The sequence below is a fragment of the Camelus bactrianus genome, chromosome 10, assembly GCF_048773025.1.
Source record: "Camelus bactrianus isolate YW-2024 breed Bactrian camel chromosome 10, ASM4877302v1, whole genome shotgun sequence".
Classification (NCBI taxonomy): Eukaryota; Metazoa; Chordata; class Mammalia; order Artiodactyla; family Camelidae; genus Camelus; species Camelus bactrianus.
In genome coordinates this window covers 49,098,924-49,125,982 of record NC_133548.1, presented here as the reverse complement: position 1 = coordinate 49,125,982, position 27,059 = coordinate 49,098,924, and the positions used below count along the sequence as shown (strand labels likewise).

Below are 27,059 nucleotides of genomic sequence, written 5' to 3'. Positions count from 1 at the left end.
AGACCATTATAGTACAGTGTGGCAGAGTGCCTCCATTAAGAGGTGGGCTAAGGTGTCACTAGGAGAAGGGGGATATACATGAAAGCTTTCTGTATGAGTCGGGGCAAAGAAGAGGGGCAGAAGTTTGATATGCCAAAGGAATGGAAAAAGCAAATGCATGCAGATGAGAAGCATTACTGTGTGTGTGTTGTGTGTTTTGGAACTGGGAGGCACAACAGTTAGATTGAGATTAGCTGCTTCAAATTTGAGATGGAGCCCATTGGTAGCTGAAGCTATCTAGGTAGGCAGCCTCTAAGCCTGGAACTTAGACTTTCTTTTTTCTACCATGTAGATAAAGTTCATACTTTTCTTAGAATTACTTTCTAGACAATATAACCTGAGGGTTATGTGCCCTTCCTAGCCTATTTGTCATAAATCCACACCTTTTCACCTAGTATTCTTCATAGGGAACTGGAATTTCCAGGGTTTGGTATGTCCAGGTCTATATGCCCTCCATGAGCCTGATTCATCCTTTATAAATTTATAGCAAATATCTTTTCCCAGATTTGTCTTATCTTTTGACTTTGTCTTTGATACTTTTATCACGTATAAATTTATTTCATGTAAATGGTCATATAATCTATCCTTTTCTTCCTGATTTGTGATTTGCACTTCTTATTTAAGCACTCTAGCTCCACCTCAGTGTCAAAATTATTCTCCTGTTCCACCTTGCTATCTGTGTCTCTGTCTCAGTCTCTACTTCTATATCTATCCATTTCTGGGATCTTTCACCCTGAGTTATTTTTCTAGGTCCCAGGTGAGACACATTTTGGAGCAAAGGGACACAGCAGGATATAATTAATGAGAAAGTTCAAGACCTCTAAATAGTAGGCTAAGAAGGAATGTAATATCTATTTTACAGGTGAAAAAACAGGTGAAGAAACAAAAAAAAAAGGAAAAGAGGTCTTTCCCGTGGTCAAAGATCAAGTAAGTACTGTGCAGATCAGAACCAAGGTGCCCATATTCTGTAAGCTACTGGAGTTTTTTCCAACAGACATCATCTGTAACATTTCCCACCCTGCTGTTAATTAATTAATTAACTCACCTATCTAGCAGTTAGGTGTGGTTGGTCACAAGAGAGATTTCCTGAAAGACAGATTGACTGGATGATTATCATTCCCCATCCTTCCATCCATTCATCTTCCCAGCACATTTTTTAGTGAGTTCTAGGCTCTATACTGAGCTCTGGGATTACAAAGAAGAATATGTGTCTTAGGCCCCATAGCAGGTGGGAAGTTGGTAAGGGGACAGTTATAATAAAATAAGTACTATACCAGGAGAAGGATGGGGTATTGTGGAAACTCATAGGAATGGCCTCCAACCCTTTTCATGGTGGTTAGGGACTGGGACATTCACAGTGCCCTGTGTTGAACCAAAGGAAATATCAAAATCACTCATTCATCCCACAAAAAATTATGGAATCTATTATGTGCCAAGTGTTAGGTGCTGGGAATAAAGAGATGAACACCATCGATGCTGTCCTTCCTCTACAGGAGCTCCAAGTCTAATTAATGAGATCAGAAATATGTATAAAAACCCTTGGGCCTGGGAGTACCATTGTATCCTTCATTTGGCTCCTACATGTTTATTGGGTATTTCTTATGAGCATTCCAAGGGTGGAAGAGAGATAGTGAATTGGACATGGTTTCAGACTTGGAGGTTCAGAGACTATTGAGGTGCTAACTATTGTTAGTAATCTTATGAGGGTACAAAGGGGTCCGGCAATGAAAGAGATACAGAAGAAACACTGCAGGGTTTAGCCAAAGCAGCAGTTACTTCCCTATGGAAGGTTCAGTGAAACCTTTGTAGAAGGGGTGTCATCTGGACTGAGTCTAGAAAGCAGCTCTTTTTCCCCCCGCTTTATTACCTCATTTCATTCTTACAGCAATTCTGAGGCACAGGTTTTTATCCTCATTTTACATGTGAGAAATCTGAGGCACAAAGAGGTAAAGTGATTTGCCCAATGTCACTCAGCTTAGTGGTAGAAACTAGTCTCAAATTTAAGTCTCCTGTCTCCAAAATTGTTGCCTCTCCTACTGCACCCCTCTACTTTTCATATTTGTCACTTCCAGGAAACATTTTCTTTGGACACTTGAACCCAGCTCTCCACTCTGCTCCTTCCTTTTACTGAATCTCTTCCCAGACCGTCCAGCTCAGGATCCCACATTCTTGCCAGGGCCTCCCTTTACCTGGCCAGGGGCTTCCAGATTCCCAAACCCCTGCTACCCCAAGTTGTCTGATGCTGTCTCAAAGCAGATTTGGGACTGGCTGGATCCCTTTAAAGAAAAATCTTTAATCTCTTAAGAGCTTAAGTTTTAAAAAATTTAGATCTTTGATTAGAGATTTTTTTCCTAGAAAGTAGCATTTGAGCTGACTCTTAAACATGAGACCAGTCAGATGAGCAATATGGAAAGGGCTATTTTAGGCCAAACTAAGAACAAAGACACGGAGGACTGAATGTGTTTGGGGGAATAGGAAATGATTCTATGAGCCTCTTGGGCTGGGGTGACTGGAGCTGGTAAGGTTAGGACATAGGGCCCCAGGGGCCTTCAAGACCAGGCTTAAACTTGCTCAGTGGAAATCTGGTCAGGAGACTGTTGCAGTGTTCTAGGTGGAAGATGGTGAAAGATATAATGAAATCAGTGAGAGATAGAGAAATATACATTGGAACTGTACTTCTGAGCTGGAATTGTCATGACTCAGTAAATCCCATTTCACCTGGCTTTATTTTTCTCAGACCTCTCTTTCTAAAGCTTAGCTTGGATCATGGCTCTCAGTTACCTTCAAAGTGAAGCCTGAGTTCTTAGCCTGATACTGAAGGCCTTCAGTTGCGGGTACCATTCTTCCTATCCAGTCTTATTGTCCAAGACTCCCAAATATACATCCTTCCCCTTCCTGGGTCAAATTGTTTCTTTACTGCGCCAGACATGCCCACCACCATGCCCTCAGGCCTGTGGCCCTTTCTGTTTGGAATGCTTATCCTTCTCTCTATCAGCAAACTCAGTTCATCTCTCAAATCCTACTTACCTAGTTCATACCTCATTATTTGCATTTATTTAAATATATTTATTAATTATTAATTAATTTAAATATAAACCCTCTCTCTCCTGAATGCAAAATAAAGAACATTTCTAGTAAGCACTTAATATGTAGTAAGCACCAGCTTTCTAGCTTGATCCTCTCATTTGTCTATTAAGGTAGATGTTATTACCCCCATTTTACACGTGAGAAACTGAAGCTCAGAGGGGTAGAGTAATTTTCCCAGTCATAGAACCAGACAGAGCCAAAATTCAAATCAGGTCTGTCTGATCCCAAAGGTGATGTTCTTTTTAGTGTTTCACTGAGTTAGGATTGATTTGAACCCCAAAACCCAGGGTCTTGTCTCTCTCTTTATTTAAAAGGCCAGCACATTTCTGAAGCAGGGTGGTGGACTTCCAGGATCTCAGAGATAGGGTGTGTATTGGGGGTGGTCTTGGTGGGCTCACAGGCTGTGTTGGGGTGAGGGAGCAGCACTGCACCTTCTTACTTCTTAATTCCTTGCTTTCCTTGCTTGGCTCTCAGGGCCATGGCTTCTTCAGGAGTCTACAAACTGGATGATGGGAAGCCTTACCTAAGCAACTGCTTTCCAGCCAAAAATCTGCTTCGGATACCAGTGGAAGGTCAGGTGACTTCTCAAATTGGTACCTTTGCCTCACACCCAATTTCTGCTTCAGAATGTCTCTGACACCCATTTCTTCCTCTTCGTCCCCTTCACTACTGTTCCCTGCCCCACCCAGTCCCTTCCCTTCCAATCCATCTCCCCACCAGCGGCCTGAGGGAGCCTTCTAAAGTGCACATCTAACCATGGTGTTCCCATGTATTCAGTGACTTCTCATTGCTGGTTCCATTACCTGCTGCTCTAATCCCCACTATCCTTTGTTACAACCGCATTCATTGATTTATGCCCTTTTCCATAGTGCTCTCTTTTCACTTAGCTTTTTTAATTCACTCAGAATGTTCCAGTCCTCACTCCATTTATCCAAACTCTTCCCATCCCACAAGGCCCAGCTCTTCTCCCACTTCTTCCAATAAGCCATGTCTAGCTACACCAGCTCTCGGTGCCCATCCTCTCTCATAAGCCATCTTCCTCTCTGTGTTTCATTGGATACATAATCATATTCTGCCCAGATCCTAAATAAAATGGCTTAAACTTGACTCTGCTAAGTAGTTTTTCAGACATTTATCTAGTTAAAAACTCCTCTGGGGCAGGGACTCCTTCTAACACTGAGCAGAGTCCTGCAAATGGAATACTGCTGAGAAGTGCGAGTTCACTGGATTGTGTTTGTTACTGAAAGGGTAGATCAAGGGAGAAGTGCCCCTAGGTTACTCTACATGAAGTGAATTGCTGGTCACTCTGTACGTGGAATATTAGAAAAACCTTCTCCTCCAGTCTGTCCTCCCCACTTTTCTTGAGTGATTTCTTTTTCATATAAAGACCTTTTATGTTTTAAACAGGCCACCTACCTGTTTGAAACCCTCCCATGGAGTTCTCAGTATGAACTTATAATTTCACTGTCATACCCCTCACACACACACACAGATTGACAGAGAAATAAATGTAGCCATGTGTATCCATACATGTAAGTATATGTACATATATTTCCTAGTCCACTGAGAGCAATGACAGCTCAGTCGCAAAGAGCACACCTGGCACCTAGATGATGATTTCTAAATACCTTTCTCCAGTAAAAGCCAGGGCTCCTCAGGCAAAAAGTTATATCCAGGGCTTACGCAGGAAAAATATATATTGAACCTGGAACATTGTGTGGTGCCAGAAAATAAAGAAGTGCTCAGAAAAATGATGGGGCAATTTGAAAGGACATAGGAGCCATCCTTTGGCCCCATGGCCAAAGCTGGGGCAGTATGGGCAGCAACATAAATAAAGGAAGAATTGGTTTGTAATCCATAGAATAAATATTGATGACCCTATACTAATATAAATAAACATTTAAATACATAAATAAGTGGGTGAATAGAAACAGCTCTTCCTTATAGTGAAATTCCAGTTAATAAATGTAGAAGGAATGTAGGAAATAGAAAATCACTATTAAAGCATCATAATGTAATTTTTACAGGTAAGAAACTTCTGCTGTACCTGTCAGGGTTCTCCAGAGAAATAGAACCAACAGGATATGTGTGTGTGTATATATCTATAGCCTACTAGTTGTGTTTCCATATGTGTGTGTATATACACGTGGACAAATATACACACACATATGTAACATTTTTTAGGGAATTGGCTCATAAAATGGTGGAGGCTGGCAAGTCTGAAATCTGAAGGACAGACAAGCTGAAAACTCAAGGAAAAGCTGATGCTGCAGTCTTAGGCAAAATTTCTTCTTCCTTTGGGGAGCCTATTTTTGCTTTTAAGGTCTTTCAACTGATTAGGTGAGGCCCATGCACATTATCAAGAATAGTCTCCTTTAAGTCAATTGGTTGTGGGGTGGAATGTATAGCTCAGTGGTAGAGCATACACAAGGTCCTGGGTTCAATCCCCAGTACCTCCGTTAAAAAACAAATAAGAGATAAAAAATAACCTAAATTACCTAAAGTCAGTTGGTTGTGAATGTTAGCCACATCTACAGCCATTTAGATTAGCATTTGATTGACTACTTACCATAGCCTACCCAAGCTGACATGTAAAATTAACCATCACAGATGCTAAGACTAGTAGGTCAAAGTATGATGAGAAACAGGATATTTGTATAGTCTTGAGATATCTTTATTAATTACAAAGAGAGTTCTTAGCACAGAAATTAAGCTGATACCATCTTGGCCAAGTGAGCAAAATAAACATCACCACTAATAAGACATATTGCCATCATGTATCCTCTGATACGTTGTGCTGAGAAGGGCAGAGCATCACTTCTTGCAAAACCGTAAGTTCTTAATCTAATTATGGGAAAACAAACAAATTCAAATTGAGGTACATTTTACAAAATAATTGACTAGTACTCTTCAAAAATGTCAGGGTCACACAAGAAAAAAGAAAGATTGTAAATTACGGGAGACTGAGATGTGACGACTAAATGAAATGTGAGGTCTTGCATTACATCCTGGAACAGAAACAGGACATTAGTGAGAAAACTGTCAAAATTCAAAGAAGGGCTATAGATTAATTACTGATGTTGTACCAATGTTAATTTCTTAGTTTCAACCATTGTGTTATTTTTAATTTTTAAAAAAATTTATACAATTTTAAAAGATTACTTTCCATTTACAGTGATTACAAAATATTGGCTATATTCCCTGTGTTGTGCAGTACATCTTTGAGTCTGTCTTATACCCAGTAGTTTGTGCCTCCCACTCCTGCCCCCATATTGCCCTTCTACTCCCTCTAATTTATTCTCTGTATCAGTGAGTCTGCTTCTTTTTTGTTATATTCACTAGTTTGTTGTATTTTTCAGATTCCACATGTAAGTGATGACATGCAGTATTTGTCTTTGTCTGGCTTATTTCACTTAACATAATGCTCTCCAAATCCATCCATGTTGCTGCAAATGGCAAATTTTCTTTCTTTTTTATGGCTGCGTAGCATTCCATTGAATAAATATATATATATATATATATATATATATATATATATTTATATATACCACATCTTCCTTATCCATTCATCTGTTGATGGACACTTAGGTTGCTTCCATATCTTGGCAAATGTAAATAATGCTGCTGTGAACATTGGGGTGCATGTATCTTTTTGAATTAGTGTTTTTGTTTTTTTAGATATATACCCAGGAGTGGGATTGCTGTGTTATATGGTAGTTCTATTTTTAGTTTTTTGAGAAACCTCCATACTGTTTTCCACAGTGGCTACACCAACTTATTTTAATACCAACAGTATACAAGGTTCCCTTTTTTCTACATCCTCAGCAACGTTTGTTATATGTGTTCTTTTTGATGCTAGCCATTCTGACAGGTGTGAGGTGATATCGTGGTTTTGACTTCATTTCTCTGATGATAGCGATGTTGAGAATCTTTTCATGTTGGCCATCTGTATTTCCTCTTTGGAAAAATGTCTACTCAGGTCTTCTGCCCACTTTTTGATTGGGTTGTTCAGTGTTTTTTTGTTTTGTTTTGTTTTTGATGTTGAGTTGTATGAGCTGTTTATATATATTGAATATTAACCCCTTATTGATCATATCATTTGCAGATACCCTTTCCTATTCAGTAGGTTGTCTTTTTGTTTTGTCGATGGTTTCCTTTGCTGTGCAAAAAGGTTTAAATTATAATTATATAAGATGTTAACATTAGGAAAACTGGGTGAAAGCTGTACGGGAACTCTGTATTATTTTTACAACTTTAATGGAATTCTAAAATAGCTCAAAATGAAAATTTACGAGGAAAATAAAAACCTTCCCATGGATACTTTTCCTACTGGAAGACTACTCCATTAAAACCCAAACTCCTTATTCTGTTTCTCAAGACATTTCTGATCTGACTTTGCTGACCTCCCTCAGCCCCATCTTGTTTCCTTCGTGTTCATCTCTTGACACCCTCTGGGCCTTCTTCCTGGCTGTGTTGGCAGTTTGGGCACCACCTCAGCCTGGAGTCTCCAGGAGTTGGGACTATTAGGATAAGACAAAGGTCCGTGCCCCAGATTGGGACAGCCCTGGGAAACAGTGCCTGAGCTGTCAGGCCCAGGGTGGGAATAGGAACTGGCTCCCATCAGACGAAGGGCAGGAGCTGCATTCAAGAGACAGGATTAGTGGCAGTGGTCAGAGCCCCTGAGGAAGGGGTAGTGGGCTGTGTGGGCAGGAGGCCCCAAGCTGGTTCCCACAGCTCTGTGCCATTCTTCTGTGCAGTCCTGATCTTTCATACCTCTGAGTACTTCTTGTGCTCTTCCCTCTGCCCAAGCTCCTTGGTTTTTCTGTTTCCACCTAGTCAACTTTCAACATGCACTGTCTAGCTCATGCCCTAGGCTGGTAGCTCCCTTTACATTATTAAGCGCCTTCAAATCCTCTGTCATAGTCTTCTCCATAGCCCCAGCTCAAAGTAGACACTCAGAAAAGGTCTAAATGGATGATTGTGGGTGGGGCTGTGTCTCAGGGTTTGTTCAGCGACACTCGCGGTGTGGTAAGCTCTGTGCAGGCGTTGGGAGCACTGAGATTAACAAATTAGACAAAGTGTGCTCTTGTGGAGCTCCCACTCTAGAGGGCAAGACAGACAATAAACAAGTGAACAAATACGATAATTACAGATTGCAGTGAATGCCTTGCAGTAAATAAACTACCGATGAAGGAGAGAAGAGATTCTAGAATGTTGTCATGGTTTTTGTTAGGTGGGCTTACTAGGAAACTCATTCTTTTTGCTTGCATGCATTTTACGGTTCCTGCTACAGTGAATGTGTTTTGTTTTGTTTTTATTTTTTTGGGGGATGCTAACTGTCTTACTATTTTCTTGTCCTGAGCCCCTAACGCAACCTTTTACCTATAATGATAAAATTCAGGGTAAGGTCTGGGAAGATGGAGTCCACTGAGTTGGTGTCACACAATGGGCTTCACCCAAGAGATGACAAATGGGGAGGTAACTAGCTGGCATAGGAAAGAATGATCAGCTCTGCTGAGGAGAATCAGGCAAGGCTTCGCAAAACAGGAAATACTTGATCTGGAATCCTGAAGAAACAATTAGAGTTTGGAGGCAAAAATGTGGAGGAAGGAATTGGGCAAGTTATTCCACACTTTGAGCCTTAGCCTTTTCATCTGTAAAATGGGGGCAGTAGCATGTCTTCAATGGGTTTGGAGTCAATTAAATGAGACAGGTATATAGACACCTCCCTCCCCAGCTGCAGCACAGTATCTGGAGCATATTAGGTAATGAGGAGCTGATTTAGGTTTTAGTATTATAGATAAACATTCTGTAAGTGCACTAGTTGTGGCTTTGGAGGAATTTGCTCCTTTTCACTGTTCTGATCTTCTCAACAGGCCGAGGACACTGGTTAGTGGCTCGGAAACGTAGCCACAAGAAGAAGCCCAAGGGTGTGGTTGAGGCACCCGCTGAAGGTCAGGAAAGCCAGAAGATTTCTTTTGAGGTCGGAGGGAAGAAAGTGTCTCGACAGGAAAGCCAAGTGGACACTGCTAGACATGTGCTGGACCGGGCTTTTCTTGTGAGAGGAAATGGATCCTGGAATGGCTGGCAGCACCAGCTAATGACTGTCTTGGTGGGGGGCAAGGACTTGCCCCGTACAGTTACCCCCAGTCCATCCCAAACTATTAGAGTGATCTTGGCAAATTGAGTACAGCCAGATGATGAAGGGACCCAAAGCTCTCTTAATTTGTAAAGTTTTTTTATATCCACCTTGTGAGATCGGTATTATCATCCCTATTATGTTGTTGCCAGTGTGCAGATGAGAAAACTGAGGCGCCGAGAACTAATTTGCCTTTGCCAGGTTCCCTCAGCTATTAATTAGGACTGTGGTCTACCCAGGATTAAAACTACTGAGGATTAGAACTCTGGTCTACTGACTCCAAAGCCTGTGCCTTTATGTTTTATCAGATAAAAACTTACAATAGAGTTAGAGAGGCAAAGAAGTAGGTCAGGGAGAGTTAGTAAATTGAAAATCCTATTCCAGCACCTAGTAGGATGTAAAGATTCCTGCTCTGCTTTGGGGAGATTGCTCTAGGAGCAGAGGGATTGAGGAGGTCCCACACATCACAGCCTTTGTCCTTTGGGTTTAGTGTCTGGCTAAAGGCCAGGAATGCCAACCAGATATTACCCAGTGACTAGAGAAGGCTTTACAAAGAGGACTTGAGTGGCTGTGCTGGAGACCAGCCATGTAATTTTACACCTGCTCTGTGCAATGCCTTGGTGGCTTTGCAAAGAGAGAGACATTTTGTAAGCCAATATTAACATACAGTCCAGTGCTCATAGCTCCCTAAGAAGAACTCTCTGGCAGCCTGCTTTGTGCCCAGGCTTTGTTTATGGTTCCCAAAGATAGATTTCTGCATGGATCAGATGTTGAAAGAGGGCTTTAAGGGGGCAGCTGATTGCATCTCACCTCAAGGCAGGTAGTGTAAACTTTTTGCAGAGTCCTGGGAATTTCTTTGATTATGATGTCCACTTCCTGGGGGTGAGGAAGACAAACAACAGGACTGAGGAAAAACACTTCCCATAGTGATCTTCTTTTCCCCTTTGTTTCCAACAATATATATGTCCCACGTTAATCGAGATGGCTTGTTACCCATGTTGCCACTTTGGATAGCAGAAGAAACAAGGATGTTTTTCAGAGTAATGGGATACCTACCTACCTGATGGATAGTTCTACTTGAATGTTTCACTGGCACCTCATATTGAACTACTGCACCAATCCCCTTTTACCAAGTCCCCAAAATACTTCTTTTCTAGTGTTAACTACACTGTGATGTTACTACCATCTACCCAGTCACCAAGCAAGTAACCTGGGGTTATCCTCGACACTTACCTCCCCATCACCACCCCAACCCTTGCCGTTACCAAGCTTTGGTACTTTTATTAAATAGTTGTCAAATCTGTATTACTCTCTTCATCTGCACTGCCACCAACCTAATCTGAGCCACTATCATCTTTTATTGGATTAATTGAATAACAGAGGTGCTTTTGTTTCACATAAAACAAAGCCAGAGGCATTATTATTTCAGGGTAGGCTAATTCACTGGTTTAATGACGTCTTCCAAGGCTCATGTTCCTCCATCTTTCTGCTCTTATATACTCAGCATGTTAACTTGTCTTCTTGGGCTGATTGCGTTCATGATCCCAAGATGGCTGCTGCAGCTCTGGTCATCACATTTAAAGGATAACATCCAGAGGTAGAAAAGAGATTGTTGCTGTCTTTTTTTTTTTTCTCTCTCTCTTGTTTTTCTGTCTTTCTCTTTCTTTTTTTTTTTTTTTTTTTTGGTAAGTTGCTTTTTTTCATTCTTTTTTATTAAAGTATAGTCAATTTACAGTGTTGTGTCAATTTCTGGTGTACAGCATAATATTTCAGTCATACATATGCATACATATGCTCATTTTTATATTCTTTTTCATTTTAGTTACTACATAATATTGAATTTAGTTCCCTGTGCTGTACAGTATAAACTTGTTGTTTATCTATTTTATATATAGTAGTTAGTATCTGCAACTTTCAAACTCTGAATTTAGCCCTTCCCACCCCTTTATCCCCTGGTAATGGTAAATTTGTTCTCTAGGTCTGTGAATCTGTTTCTGTTTGTAAATAAGTTCATTTGTGTCTTTTTTTTAGATTCCACATATAAGTGATATCATATGGTATTTTTCTTTCCTTTCTGGCTTAATACACTTAGAATGACAATCTCTAGATCCATCCATACTGCTGAAAATGGCATTATTTTACTCTTTTTTATGGCTGAGTAGTATTCAATTGTATATATATACCACCTCTTCTTTATCCAGTGATCTGTCAATGGACATTTGGATTGTTTCGATGTCTTGACTATTGTAAATAGTGCTTCTGTGAACATTGGGGTGCATATGTCTTTTTGAATTATATTTTTCTCTGGGTATGTGCCCAGGAGTGGGATTGCTGGATCATATAGTATATCTGTTTTTAGTTCCTTAAGGAACCTCAATACTGTCCTCCATAGTGGCTGCAGCAATTTACATTGCCACCTAAAGTGAAGAAGGGTTCCCTTTTCTCCACACCCTCTCCAGCATTTATCATTTGTAGACTTGATGATGGCTGTTTGGACTGATGTGAGGTGATAGCTCATTGTAGTTTTGATATGCATTTCTCTAACAATTAGTGATGTTGAGCATCTTTTCAGGTGCTTGTTGGCCATCTGTCTGTCTTCTTTGGAGAGATGTCTGTTTAGGTCTTTTGCCCATTTTTTTTTTACTAGGTTGTTTTTTTTTTGATATTAAGGTTTATGAACTGTTTGTATATTTTGGAAATTAGCTTATCCTGTGGATCTGCAATTTAAGGACACATTCACTTGGAGAAATGTGAATGATATTGGGGTTCTTTAACAAGGAAGTAGAGAAGTGGCTCTTGGAAAGGCATTTAACAATGTCTGGTGTATTGGCCTCACCCCACCCTTTCATAATCATACTAATGTCAGATTGTTTAGTTAGGATAAGAAGAAAGTTTGTTGATACATTATTTAGTACAGTACATGACCTAAAGTAGTACTTAGTAAATATTTGATGAATAAATGAATGAGTGAACAAGCCAATAAATTATGACAAATGTATGAGTTTGGTAAAGCCCCAGAAATAGATTTTTTTTTTTAAGAGCCAGGTAGAGGAAGTGGGGCCCAGAAAAGACAAGAGAAGGAACAGAGAGGAAGGAATCCTCCTAAAGAACCCCATGAAGTCAGTGTTTCTATCCCCATCTTACAAATGGGAAACAGGTGGGAGAGCTGAGGTGGTGGCTTGATTCTGAGCAGCTCTAAAGCCCGTGCTGTTTCCACTGTATCAGGCACCCTCAACAGGGAGTTATTTTTTGTCTTGGCCAATTACATAAGCTTTGTTTTGGGCTAACTCTCTGCACTGTGTTCCAGCTGAAGCACCACTGTGTGGAGAAACCATCAGACCTATGCAGCATTAACGTGAGCGGCCTGAAATTGTCCAAGGTAAGGCCAGCCAGCAGAGGTGTTACTGGGTGAGCCAGACTGATGGTGGCTCCTGGCTGTTTAACCAATTTACCTCCCGAGTCCCTGGGGGCTAGGAATCTGGTCACAGGGAGTGGGAAAGTCAGACAAGGACTTGCTGGGTGGAAACAACATTCAGACACAATATTTTGCTGTAAATTTGGTATTACCATTGTCCCATGTGAGGTGAGTTGAAGGAAATAAGTAGCCTTATGGAAGTGGCTTCAATTTGCTTAGAGTTTTGTTGGGCATGATTCATTGTGTGACAGAGTTCCAATCAGAAGAGCCTAAAGGAGATATTTCTCTCAGGTTTCAGTGCCAGAAGTAGTAATGATGCTTCTCCCAAGATGCTGGTTTGTTCTTAACTCACAGACTGTGACTTATGTAATGAGTAATGTTTCTTTTGTTGCATTGGCTAAAAGGTAGCTTGGAGCCACCTTTGTGGCCTACCATTAGCCAGTGTATATACTGCATATAATGGCATACATTTTTGGTTTGTAGGCCTTCCATGGCATATGAGGACAGAGTGCTTGTATAATGCCACACAGCAGTTAAAATGAGTGAACTAGAGCTATGTGTATCAACAAAAGTAAATCTCAAAAACATAGTGCTGAGTGAAGAAGGCAGGTTGCAGAATGATATCTACAATATGATTGCATTTAATATAAAGTTTTAAAACATGTTAATAATACTATATGTGGTTTATGGATACACATATATGTATTGCAAGTATAAACAGGTATGAGAATGATAATCACCAACTCAGAATAGCTGTTATCTGTGGGAGAGAAGGAGAAGAATGTGACTGGGGAGGGATATGTTGGTGGGGGGCGATCAGCTCTCTGTAATGTTTTATTTCTTTAAAGAAATTTGAAGCAAAGACTACAAAATATTCAGATTTATTAAAGCTGGATAGTGGTTTCATGGGTCTTCAGAGTATCATTCGCTATACTTTTCTGGACATTTGAATTATTTCATAATAGAAAAAAAAAAGAAGCAGAAAAGCCCTTCCCGCTCTCAACAAGTGGCTGCTCTTGTGCTCAGGATGTGTCTTATTCCTTGAGGTCTTTGCTCCTTCTTAGGGCAGCTTTGGAGCTCCAGCAAGGCCTCCAGGCAGGGAGCTAATCTTGTGTTCTTTGAAATGCCTTCCCGCAGGCTAAGGAAAAGGACTTCAAATATTTTAATTCTGTGATTTACATCAATGCTTCAGAAAACCTGCTGCCTCTAGGTAAGTTTTCTTCCTGAAAACTACCTTCTGCCTCTTGGCTGACACAGCCAGTCTCTCATGTTAGAACTTGCCTGTCAGTTCATCAGTGACTGGCCATGCATCTCTTTTCTGGGGTGCAATAGGCTGGGTGTGGGAGAACACACAGACCTGGATTCCAGCCCAGAGCTGGCACTACCTACTTCAAACATTTCTCTGTGAGCTGCTGCTTCTCTGTCTGTAAGGAGATAATTCCCTTCCTTTCTTTCTTCCCAAGGCAGGATGCCTTGTAGACTCAGACGGGATAAGTACAGTTGGCCCTTCACATCCATGGGTTCCACATCTGTGGGTTCAACCAAATATGAATGGGAAATATTTGAAAAAGAAATTCCGGAAAGTTCCAGAAAGAAAACTTGAATTTGCCATGCACTGGCAATAATTTCCATAGCGTTTACATTGTATTTGCAACTATTTACAGAGCATTTACATTACATTAAGTATTATTAGTCATTTACAGGTGATTTAAAGTGTACAGGAGGCTGTGCACAGGTTAGATGCAAATACTGTACCATTTTATGTGAGGAACTTGAGCATCTGTGGATTTTGGTGGGGGTTGGGAGGTGAGTTGGGGGTGGGGAATGAGAATGGAGGATCCTGGAACCAATCTCTTGCAGATAATGGGGGACTGTTTATGAAACATTTTCAAGCCTCTAAAAGCTCCTAGAGGAGTGTGAAGCCTTCTTGTTTATTCAGCAAATCCACAGCGACCCCTGCTGGGTGTCAGAACTAAATGCCTGCTTGGATTTTAGAAACCAGTGTCCAGTTCCTGTTATGGTGAGCTTAGTTATACCAGGATATGGTAAGTGCAATGATAGGGGGAATCAGAAAATGACAGGTAATCAGCTTGGCCGAGAGTGTCAGAAGAAACTTCTGAGATGAAGAGTACGTAAGCTGAGACCTAACACATGAATAGGAGTGACTCAGGAATTAGACGGTAAGAAGGCATTTCAGGCCCGCAGAGCAGATGCGGAATGGCAGTGCCTGATCAGGGGTCCTGAAGGAGCTTTGTATGTTTGCAAGGGATATAGGCAGGGGAGAATGGAGTCTAGAAAGGTGGGTAAGGACTACATTATCAAGGGCCCTGAATGACTTGGACTTAATCCTGCAGGCAAAGGAGAGCCTCAGAAGGCTTTGAAATAGGCTGGGTGGTGGCTGTGAGAAGCGTGGATTATAAAATGGAGGCCAGGAAACCTCGGAGATGGTTTCATTTTTCCAGGGGAGGGGAGGTGAGGCCTCAACCAGGGCTGTAGCAATAGGGGCAGAGGAAAGTGAGAAAGAGAAGGATTCAGGAGGAGGTAGAAATAACCAGACTTGGTAACTAATGGACATGGAGAGAAAAGGAGGAACCAAAGGAATTCAGTGAGACAGCACTACAGGAAAGGCAGGATTGGGGAGAAATAGGATGAGTTCAGTTTTGAATGCAGTGAGTTTAAGGATTGTTTTTAAGGAAGCATGTGACAAGTCCCTGCTCTTGAGGAAACAGCGTGGTCTGTCAAGAGCATGGGCTTGAAAAACAAAGGCCAGAAGGTATATGAAAGGACTCTCAACCTCATTAGTAAATAAAACAGTATCGAAGTACTATTTTCTACCTATAAAATATTGACAGAATGAGAAGGACTGATGACTGCCAGCATCAGTAGAGAAATGGATGCTCTCGTATTCAAGTGTAAAAAATTGGTGCAGCATCTTAGGAAGGCAATTTGGTCTCTTAAAACAGGCATTGCCTTTAATCTCATAGTTCCATTTCCAGGAATTTATTCTACAGAAACATACTTGTACAAGGCTGTTCATTGGAAATATCCTGGAAGTGCGTCTTTCTATGAGACTCTACCTACCAAGCAGTCTTTCTCTTAGACTCTACAGAACATTCCAACTCCCAGAACCACTGTTGGCCACACTTCACACCAGGTTCACTTAGAAGGCCAGGAGCGCAGCATCAGCAGCTCCTCTTCAGTGGGATCCTCACAGCAGTTCCTGTAGCCATCCGTGAGCCGTACTCTGTGGCCCCCAGCTTGGGTCCAAGACAATGAGACTCTTTGTGTAGATGCAGGAGCCTTGTTAAACTCTATGTCTGGCTTAGAAACCTTGTTCCTCATAGGAGCAAAGAGCTGTTATAACACTGTAGACGTAGCTCCCAGAGTTCCTGCAAAGAACATGTCCAGGTATAGAAGTCAGCATGCACAGAGAAGCCCACAGTTATGCCCTCGTCAGATATTTATAGTTCATTTATAGTTTCTCCTAGTCCAGATGTGATTTACTCATCTGGGGTCATTTTTACCACAGCAATATTGCCTAATGACACAGTTACCATGTTATTTGTTTCAGGTTACCAGGGGAAGAGGGCTAGAAAGTTAACCCAAGGTCCAGTTCTCAAGCAGAAGGAGAAAAGTGTTCTTACCTTTTATCCAGATAGTCTAACAATTATCACTAGGGGAATGGATAAGTAAAATAGAATATGTCTATACTATAGAACATAATTCAGACATTATGCAGATCTATGTTTTGATTTGGAACAGTCTTTTAACTCATATTGTTAAGGGAAAAAAACAAGTCACAGTACAATGTGTATAGTATGATTCCCATTCTGTAAGAAGTGTGTGTGTGGTTCAGTATACACAAGAGAAAAAGTCTAGAGTATTATAGGTGAAACTTTGAATAGTTGTCTCTGGGTGTTGAGATTAAGGGAATTTTTATTTTTCTATGTTTTTTATTTTTACTTTTATTGGTGGAAATTTTTGCTTTTATAATCAGAAATAATATTTTTAAAATAGGTTTTGGAGTTAGACTTAGATTCAGTTCTTGGCCCCTCCACTTATCAGCAATTCTGTTTCTAGCAAATCACTTAGTCTAGCTGAGCCTTTGTTTTTTCAGCAGTAGAATGAAAGTAGTAATCCCTATTTTTCAGGGTTGTTAGAGATTTAGAGCCCTTGTATGTAAAACACTTTACCCAGTGCCTGGCCTAACCCAGTGGGAACACAGTAAATAACTGTTAGATTCTTTCTCTTAAATCCTTCCCGATCTGTAGATTCTCTCTTTCTCCTCCCCTTGTAGAGGCATTTCACACGTTTCCAGCTTTAAAGGAACTGGAGCTCGCATTTAACAGCATCAAAACAGTCTACGTGAAATATGGAGACTTTAAGTCCTTAGAAGTAAGTTGGAGGTAGGGAGTTTTTGGAGCCCACCTGTTTCCCTGTAAGGAATGGGTGTAGAGGAGATTGCTGATTATAACTGTTGGGAAGGGGCTCTCTGGCCTTTGTAGCCAGACCCTTGCTTCCAGGTGTTCCTCTGGGGAGGGAAGTGGGGTTGGTGGTGGTGGCAAATAGATGAGAATATATTTTATCTCTAGCCATGGTGCATGGTTCTGGAAAATAAATGCCAAAGGTCATCTCCAAAGAAGTCTGTGCAGAAAAGTGAGTTTAAACAGAGTATTATAGGAGAGAGAGTTTGAGGGGAGATCTGGCTCCAGTGCGGGTTAAGGAGTCATGGACGTTAAATGCTAGGAACAGCAGATTGGACCAGCTCAACTAGAGGTGTTATGGACTGATTCCGGAGACCCATCCTCGTCTGAGTGAGCCCGATTGGTTCTAATGAGCTAGGATAAGGCTGTAGGCCATAGGCCCAGAGATGAATGTAAAATAAAGTAGGGCTTCTATGAGTTCTAGAGCAGACTCTTGACATTTGTACATCCATAGCTGTTTTCCAAACCCCAGATTCAAAAATACAAAAAAAAAAAAAAAAAAGTTTGCATTCTTGGCTTTCTCCTTCATTGAATTTCCTGTAGTCATGCATTTTTGATACATTTTCTCATACTTCAAATTAATCACCTCTTCAACATCCATGAAAACTTTAAGGTGATTTTTCACAAAGAAACAAAGCTTTTGTCACCACCTGAGAGTCACTGCATACATGGAGAGTAGAGAACAGCACAGCTGAGCAAGGCGTGGGGCTGGGCATCTGGCCAGGCTCACTAAGTAATGGGCTCTTTGCCACATTGTTGGCCTCATAGAAAAGTTTCAGACTCACACCTCAGCAAAGTTTCTGCATGTCATGAGCCTTGGGGTTTACCCCAAAGAGCTGGTAACTTACATAATTTAATCTGCAAACATCAGGGGTCAGACATTCTTCATAAAAACCTCATTTAACTTGGTCTGGCCAGAGACAGAGAGAGGGAGAGAGAGGGAGACCTTCCACAAGAGTGAGTTTTTAAGAGTTAATTTTATTTGTATAAATACAAGTAAGTTTTAAGAAGTTTTGACCACTTGGGATGGCAGTCTTCCTAAAATGGATTATATGTCTTTGCATTTTTAAAGCATGCTATACTGAATTTAATGGTATTTTCTCTCCGTGGTTTCTGGTCATATTGAGGATAACAGTGAGTTGAGACAGTGGTGGGTCTCATACTTACTGGACTTTCAAGAGCTTTGCTTCCTCAATAAAACAGACAGAGCAAGAGTAAATTTACAACTGAAGCAATTTTGTGCTAAGTTAAAAAGCATTTTATACTAGAGTTTATTATAGACGGTGGGGAACAAGTTCCAGATGCTCTAGAGATACAGAGAGCCATTTCCCTCACCTACAGGCCTGGGAGCATTGTCTTACAAACTTTCATTAATTTGTTATTTTGCTTTTTTAAAAAATAGTTATTGAGCTCCTGTGTGTCGTGCATTGTGCCAGGCAACTTATCTTCCTTCCCCTCTACCATTTCAAACCCCTACTTCACGTGCCTGTAGGCAGTGGGGAGGGGACATACCTACAGGCTCTGACCCCCAGCTGACTAGCTTGGATCATGATTGACTTTTTGGAGGCCCTACTTGATTGTTTGATAGCAACTGATGAAGTTTATTTATTCAGCAGACTAGCTTTACCCAAGGGAAATTATTTACATAAAAGAGTAAGCCAAAGTCAAGATGCAGACTATAAATGAGAATAGGAAATCTTTTGGCCAATCATTTGTTTTCATCTCTATGGTTTGTGGAGGCTCTTTAAGAAAAAGGATAAACCTGTCAAATGTCCTGAGTTTACAGCTCACAGCAATGAATACTTTGATGTGTAATAAAACTTGATGTGACTCAGCAGATGCAGCATCCAAGTTAGGAATCTTCTGTCCCTTTTTGCCAGAAGGGCTGTCACCTCAAGTGGAACTCTTCAGGAGTCAGTTTAGAAAAACAGCTTTGTCATGATTTGATTCTCTACATACAGGTCTGAAAAAGAGTCAGCTGGAGCCCTGCCCTTCCCTGAAAGTCAGGAGACCTTGCTTCTAGTCTTGATCTGCCACTACTTTGCCTTACCTTCTGGGCCAAGTAACTTACTCTCTCTGGAACTTAAGTTTCCTCTCTGTAAGTCCTGGGCCAGCTATGAAATTCTGTGACCTGTGGTTCTAAGATTGTTCATTTCTTTGAGCTGCCCTTGATTCCACAGAAAGCAAATTTGGACCCAACATTAAATAGCCTAATGCAGCTAGAGCAAGGGTCGGCAAACTTTTTCTGGTAAGAGGCCAGACAGTAAATATTTTAGGCTTTGCAGTCCATGTGGTCATAACTAGTCATAACTGTCGTAACTAGTCAACTCTGCTGTTGCAGAAGGAAAGCAGCTGTAGACAGTATGTAAACAAATGGGCAAGGCTGTGTTCCCAGAGAGCTTTATGATGCTGAAATTGAATTTTACATAATTTTCATACTATATTATTCTTCCTGGTTTTTTTTCCCCCAGCCATTGAAAAATGTAAAAACCATTCTTAGCTCATAGGCCGTACAAAACAGACAGCTGGCTGGATTTGGCTTACAGATCTTTGATTGCCAGTTTCTGAGTGAGAACACTGATGAAACAGCTCAGTATGGTTGGGATGAGTGACACACAGTTGAGTGTGGGGATAAATGAGCCCAGAGGGGTAACAGAAGAGAGAACATAGAGAGCATTGGAAGCCTTGCTAAGGACTTTGAACCTTATCTTACGGATAAAAGGGATTCATTGAAGGATTTGTAGCTGAGGAGTAATAGGGTCAGAACTGTATTTTAGAAAAACCAGTATGGCTACTATATGAAGAGTGGATTGTAAGGAACAAGTATGAGAGATACTAAGGAGGTAGAATTAATAGGTTTTGTTGACTACCTACATATGGGTATGAATTATCCCCATCTTTGTCTGTGTTTATCCAAGCTAGCTTTCCGGGTCTTCCTTCTTGAAGCGTTCTCTCTTTGCCCCTGCCAAGTGGGCTCTCCCCTTTGTGTGAATACTCAGAACTTTAAGAGGTTTGAGAATTTGCTGATGGCGGCACGAACTCCTTTGGTGCCGGGCATCTTCTGTGGCCTGTACAGTCTTATCAAGCCCTCTCTAGACCATGGACTCTAGTCATACCTACACCATTTGCAGTTCTCAGATAAGCAAAGCTGACTCCTGCCTCCTGGCTTCTATGCATGCCACTTACTGGGCTGTATGTCTTTTGCCCTTAACAATTTTGTGAATACTGACTAGTCTCTGAGGACAGCTTCAGCGTCATCTGCTTTATGAAGCCTGTCTGGACCTCTGGTAGAGCTCAAACATCTATCCCAACATCATTTCTTCTTAACAGACTTATAAATGTATCTAGCTGCCCAACTAGGCTGTGAGCTCACCCAGGGCATGGACTGGTTCAAAGTAAGCCTTCAGTATAGATGCCTTGAAGAAGGGATGGTAATGACCATGACAGCCAACAGTAAGCATTTACTGTATACCAGGCCCCATGCTAAAGACTTTATCTACATAATTCCTCATAAAAATCCATTATTATTTCCACTTTGTAGGTAAGGAAGCTCAGGTTAAGTAATTTGCCCAAGGTCACACAACTAACCAGGACTTAAACCCAGGTCTACAGAGCCCATCAAATAAGTACTACAGTGGAGTCAGACCTCCTTTGGCAGTGACTTGCAGTCAGTTGTGTATATGCGTGAATGACCATGTGACATTGGAGTGGCTGACTGAAAACCTTACCCATGCACCAACTGGATAAGATGCTGAAACTGGCCCCATTCAATAGGCATCAATGGGTGTGTGGGGCTGGAGCGGGAGGGAAAGGAGCGGACTTGTACATAAGAACTAAAATGAGTGTCCAGAGAGGCTCTTGTAGAAGAGAGAGAACAAAGACTGGGATGATATCATTCATCACAATTACCTTTGTCTTTGCGGAGAGAAACTGTTTCCTGACTGACCCCCTGGCCCCAGTCAACTATCTCGTGAATCTAGGTGGCCAGTTAGAAGGTGCTTTATGATGAGGTGACAGTTTGGATCATTGTCCTCTATTAAGCCAGCTCATTTCAGCTGATTTTTTAATGTGCATTTACTATGTGCCAGGTCCTATGCTAGGTTATAAGGATACAGCAATACAGTGCCAAGGCCTTTCAACTCAGAGAGTTTATAGTCTAGTGTACCACTGTGTGCCAGACTGCTGGGCACATCCGTGTACCAGTATTAGACTCAGTTATCACAGATACCTGGTCAACCATGAAAAACACTCTCAGAGCAGTCTAGATAAAGTCAGAGGAGGGGTGAGTCCAAGTGGTTGGAGAATTAAGAAAAGTTTTATAAGGAGACAGCTTTTGAGCCAGCCTTTTCAGGCTTAGATTCAGATACATGGAGAAAGGGCTTTCCTGGTTGAGTGAAAAGCTCAAGTAAAGATTTCTAGGTCGGGGGAGGAAAGGAATGGGGAGGAGTCACTTTGGCCAACACCACAGGATAAACAAAGGCTTGCAGTGTGGGAGCTAAGGCTGACAAATAGGTTGGGAACTGACTCCAGTAGACCTTGAATGTTAACCCACAGAGTCAAGAGGGTTTTAGCCTGTGGGTGATGGGCCCTCTGGAAGGTTAAAAAAAAAAAAAAAAAGGGACCAGCTCCCGCCTCATGTATGAGCATCATTGTTACGAGTAGTGCTTCTTTTTCCCCGTCTCTTATCCTTGCACCACAGTTCCTGGACCTTTCCTTCAACAGCCTGACTGCGGAGGCCATCTGTGATCTGGGGATTCTGCCACACCTCCGTGTCCTGCTCCTCACAGGCAATGGACTCACCTCCCTGCCGCCCAGTTTGGCTGTCACAGAGCAGTAAGTTCTACATCCCAGAGTCTGTCCCATGTGTTCCCTTGTGAGCCTCTATCTGGGTACAAGTCTCCAAGGAAATCATCTAGAGCAGCTGGAAAGGGCGGTAAGGGCAGGCTGTGAGTGCTCAAAGCAGGGAGAATGCCACCTACTGAAGCTTCCAGAAAAAGCTTCCATGGGAACCGGGCCACAAAGGTTGGGGAGGCCTCAGCTGGGTGTTTCACAGTCCCCTGTGCTGTTTATTAGGGGAGATACTGGTGTCTGACAAGTCACTTTCCCTTCCTCTGATCAGTCATTGTAGGCTATGGCTGTTGCTCTTGCCAGACTGTTCCCCCTTCCTGAACCCTCTAAATAAGCCTGACGTAGTCCCATTTTGCACGTTTGCTGAGGCCATACCTTCTGGCTAGAATGTACTGGTCTTTCCTCTCTTAGTAACGATAACATGTATGTAGTGCTCACTATGTGTCAGACACTGTCCTCAGCATTTAACATACATTAATTTATTTATTCCTCACAACAGCCCTATGAAGTAGGTGTCCTATTGTTATCCTCATTTTATAGATGAGGAAATTGAGGCACAGGTAGGTTAAATAACTCATCCAGAGTTACAACGCTTGTAAGTGGGAGAGCCAGGATTTGAACCAAGTCCAACTGACTCCAGAGACCATGCTTATGGCCATTACATTCTCTTATGTAGATTCTGTGTGTATTCCAAGGGCTAGCTCAGACCCTTCTCCTTTCTTTATCAGATGTCTTCCCATCTTAACCATTTTTTTTTTATTCAGTATTTTTTCAATTTTTTTTTCACTTTTTTCTTTTTTGATTTTATTTTTTTTAACATTTTTTATGGATTTATAATCATTTTACAATGTGTCAAATTCCAGTGTACAGCACAATTTTTCAGTTGTACATGAACATACATATATTCATTGTCACATTTTTTTCTCTGTGAGCTACCATAAGATCTTGTATACTGTGCTATACAGTATAATCTTGTTTATCTATTCTACACTTTTGAAATCCCAGTCTGTCTCTTCCCACCTCCCGCCCCCTTGGCCACCACAAGTTTGTATTCTATGTCTGTGAGTATTTCTGTTTTGCATTTATGCTTTGTTTGTTTGTTTTAGATTCCATATATGAGCAATCCCATATGGTATTTTTCTTTCTCTTTCTGGCTTACTTCATTTAGAATGACATCCTCCGGAGCATTCATGTTGCTGCAAATGACGTTATGTTGTCAGTTTTTATGGCTGAGTAGTATTCCATTGTATAAATGTACCACATCTCCTTTGTCCAGTCATCTGTTGATGGACATTTAGGCTGTTTCCATGTCTTGGCTATTGTAAGTAATGCTACTATGAACATTGGGGTGCAGGTGTCATCCTGAAGTAGGGTTCCTTCTGGATATATGCCCAGGAGCGGGATTCCTGGGTCATATGGTAAGTCTATTCCTAGTCTTTTGAGGAATCTCCATACTGTTTTCCACAGTGGCTGCACCAGACTGCATTCCCACCAGCAGTGAGGGAGGGTTCCCTTTTCTCCACAGCCTCTCCAGCATTTGTCATTTGTGGACTTTTGAGTGATGGCCATTCTGACTGGTGTGAGGTGATACCTCATTGTAGTTTTGATTTGCATTTCTCTGATAATTAGTAACATTGAGCACTTTCTCATGTGCCTATTGATCATTTGTATTTCTTCCTTGGAGAATTGCTTGTTTAGGTCTTCTGCCCATTTTTGGATTGGGTTGTTTTTTTCTTGTTAAGTCGTGTGAGCTGCTTATATATTCTGGAGATCAAGCCTTTGTTGGTTTCATTTGCAAAAATTTTCTCCCATTCCGTAGGTTGTCTTTTTGTTTTACTTATGGTTTCCTTTGCTGTGCAGAAGCTTGTAAGTTTAATTAGGTCCCATTTGTTTATTCTTGCTTTTATTTCTATTGCTTGAGTAGACTGTTCTAGGAGAACATTTTTGAGATGTATGTCAGATAATGTTTTGCCTATATTTTCCTCTAGGAGGTTTGTTGTATCTTGTCTTATGTTTAAGTCTTTGATCCATTTTGAGTTTATTTTTGTGTATGGTGTAAGGGAGTGTTCTAGCTTGTTCTAGCTTCATTGCTTTACATGCTGCTGTCCACTTTTCCCAACACCACGTGCTGAAGAGACTGTCTCTATTCCATTGTATATTCTTGCCTCCTTTGTTGAAGATTAGTTGGCCAAATTTTGTGGGTTCATTTCTGGGCTCTCTATTCTGTTCCATTGGTCTGTATGTCTGTTTTTGTACCAATACCATGCTGTCTTGATGACTGTAGCTGTATAGTATTGTCTGAAATCTGGGAGAGTTATTCCTCCAGGCTCTTTCTTTCTCTTCAGTAATGCTTTGGCAATTCTGGGTCTTTGATGGTTCCATATGAATGTTATTATGATTTGTTCTAGTTCTGTACAATATGTCCTGGATAATTTGATAGGGATTACATTAAATCTGTAGATTGCCTTGGGCAGTGTGACCATTGTATCAATATTAATTCTTCCAATCCAAGAGCATGGGATATCTTTCCATTTTTTAAAGTCTTCTTTAATTTCCTTCATCAATGGTTTATAGTTTTCTGTGTATAATAATTTCACCTCCTTGGTTAGATTTATTCCTAGGTATTTTATTACTTTGGGTGCTATTTTAAAGGGGATTGTTTCTTTACTTTCTTTTTCTGTTGATTCATCATTAGTGTAAAGAAATGCAACTGATTTTTGAACATTAATCTTGTAACCTGCTACCTTGCTGAATTCTTCGATTATTTCTAGTAGTTTTTGTGTGGACCTTTTAGGGTTTTCTATATAGTAACATGTTGTCAGCATATAGTGACACTTTTACCTCTTCTTTTCCAATTTGGATCCCTTTTATTTCTCTCTCTTGTCTGATTGCTGTGGCTAGGACTTCCAAGACTATGTTGAATAAGAGTGGTGAGAGTGGGCATCCTTGTCTTGTCCCATATTTTAGTGGGAAGCTTTTGAGTTTTTCACCATTGAGTACTATGCTGGCTGTAGGTTTGTCATATATAGCTTTTATTATGTTGAGATATGTTCCCTCTATACCCACTTTGGTGAAAGTTTTTATCATAAATGGGTGTTGAATTTTATCAAATGCTTTTTCTGCATCTATTGAGATGATCATGTGGTTTTTGTCCTTTCTCTTGTTGATGTAATGTATTACATTGATTGATTTGCATATGTTGAACCACCCTTGTGTCCCTGGGATGAACCCCACTTGGTCATGATGTATAATCTTTTTTATGTGTTGTTGGATTCTCTTTGCTAATATTTTGGTGAGGATTTTGGCGTCTATGTTCATCAGTGATATTGGCCTATAATTCTCTTTTTTTGTAGTGTCTTTGCCTGGTTTTGGTATCAGGGTGATGGTGGCTTCATAGAATGAGTTTGGGAGTATTCCCTCCTTTTCAGTCTTCTGGAAGAGTTTGAGAAGGACTAGTATGAGTTCTTCTTTGTATGTTTGGTAGAATTCCCTGGTGAAGCCATCCGGTCCTGGACTTTTATTTGTAGGGAGTTTTTTTTATTGCTATTTCAATTTCATTTCTAGTGATCGGTTTGTTCAAGTGGTCAGTTTCTTCTTGATTCAGTCTTGGTGGACAGTATGTTCCCAGAAGCTTGTCCATCTCCTCTAGGTTATCCAGTTTGGTTCCATATAGTTTTTCATAATATTCTTGTATGATATTCTGTATTTCTATTTTATTTGTTGTAATTTCTCCATTTTCCTTTCTTATTCTGCTAATTTGTGCTCTCTTTTTTCTTCTTTGTGAGTTTGGCCAGAGGTTTGTCGATTTTATTTACTTTTTCAAAAAAACAGCTTTTGGTTTGATTGATTTTTTCTGTGGTTTTTTTTTAATCTCTATTTTATTTATTTCATCCCTAATCTTTATAATTTCCTTCCTTCTGCCTTTTGGGGTTTTTTGTTCTTTTTCTAGTTCTCTCAGCTGGTGGGTTAAATTGTTTATTTGAGATTGTTCTTTTTTGAGGAGGGCTTGTATCGGTATAAACTTCCCTCTTAGCACTGCCTTTGCTGTGTCCCATAAATTTTGTGTGGTTGTGCTTTCATTTTCATTTGTCTCAAGGTATTTTTTAATTTCAGCTTTGATTTCCTTGTTGACCCATTGGTTTTTTAATAGCATATTGTTTAATCTCCATGCTTTCCTTTTTTTCTCCTTTGTTTCTCTGCTGTTGATTTCTAGTTTCATGGCATTGTGGTCAGTAAAAATGCTTGAGATAATTTCTATCTTCTTAAAATTGTTGAGGTTTCTTTTGTGCCCAAGTACATGATCAATCCTGGAAAATGTTCCATGTGCACCTGAAAAGAATGTATATCCTATTTTTGGGGGGTGTAATGCTCTGAAAATACCCACCAAATCTATTTTTTCTATTGTATTATTTAATTTCTCTGTTGCCTTGTTTATTTTCTGTCTGGAAGATCTGTCTAGTGATGTTAATGCTGTGTTAAAATCTCCAGCTATGATTGTATTCCCATCAACATCCCCCTTTATTTCTGTTAGTAATTGTTTTATGTACTTAGGTGCTCCTATATTGGGTGCATATATATGAATGAGTATCATCATCTTGTATCACTCGTTTAATCATTATAAAATGTCCTTTTTTTATCTTTCTTTATGGTCTTTGTTTTAAAGTCTGTTTTAAAATAGACTGCAACACCTGCTTTTTTGGCTTTTCCATTTGCATGGAATATCCTTTTCCATCCTTTCACTCTCAGTCTATATATGTCCTTCTCCCTAAAGTGGGTCTCTTGTATGCAGCATATTGAAGGTTCTTGCTTTATTATTCAGTCTGCCACTCTATGTCTTTTGACTGGAGCATTTAGTCCATTAACATTTACAGTAGTTAATGATAGATGTGTGTTTATTGCCATTTTGAACTTACCTTTGCAGTTGATTTGGTATTTCCTCTTTGTTCCTTTCTTCTTCCTTTTGTGGTTTGGTAATTTTCCTTTGTACTATCATGGATTTTATTTAGTTTTTGTGACTCCCTTGTAAGTTTTTGGCTTGTGGTTACCC

At 40.6% G+C, this 27,059-nt stretch overlaps 1 protein-coding gene across 13 annotated transcripts in view; it reads left to right on the top strand.

The window, feature by feature from the left end:
• The window catches only part of XRRA1 (X-ray radiation resistance associated 1), an 86,185-nt gene that overhangs the window by 1,756 nt on the left and 57,370 nt on the right, over window positions 1-27,059 (top strand). For 4 of the 13 annotated variants that reach the window (XM_074372626.1, XM_074372625.1, XM_074372623.1 and 1 more), the window contains exons 2-8: window positions 902-966; window positions 3,601-3,698; window positions 9,003-9,184; window positions 12,573-12,644; window positions 13,818-13,890; window positions 16,978-17,075; window positions 21,864-21,997. In XM_074372626.1, the coding sequence (XP_074228727.1) occupies window positions 3,605-3,698; window positions 9,003-9,184; window positions 12,573-12,644; window positions 13,818-13,890; window positions 16,978-17,075; window positions 21,864-21,997 (653 nt within the window). In that variant the 5' untranslated portion in view covers window positions 902-966; window positions 3,601-3,604. Of the gene's footprint in view, window positions 1-901; window positions 967-3,600; window positions 3,699-9,002; window positions 9,185-9,309; window positions 10,863-12,572; window positions 12,645-13,817; window positions 13,891-16,977; window positions 17,076-21,863; window positions 21,998-27,059 lie in introns of those variants that run through there. The other 9 variants (XM_074372636.1, XM_074372630.1, XM_074372622.1 and 6 more) reach the window with 8 other exon arrangements.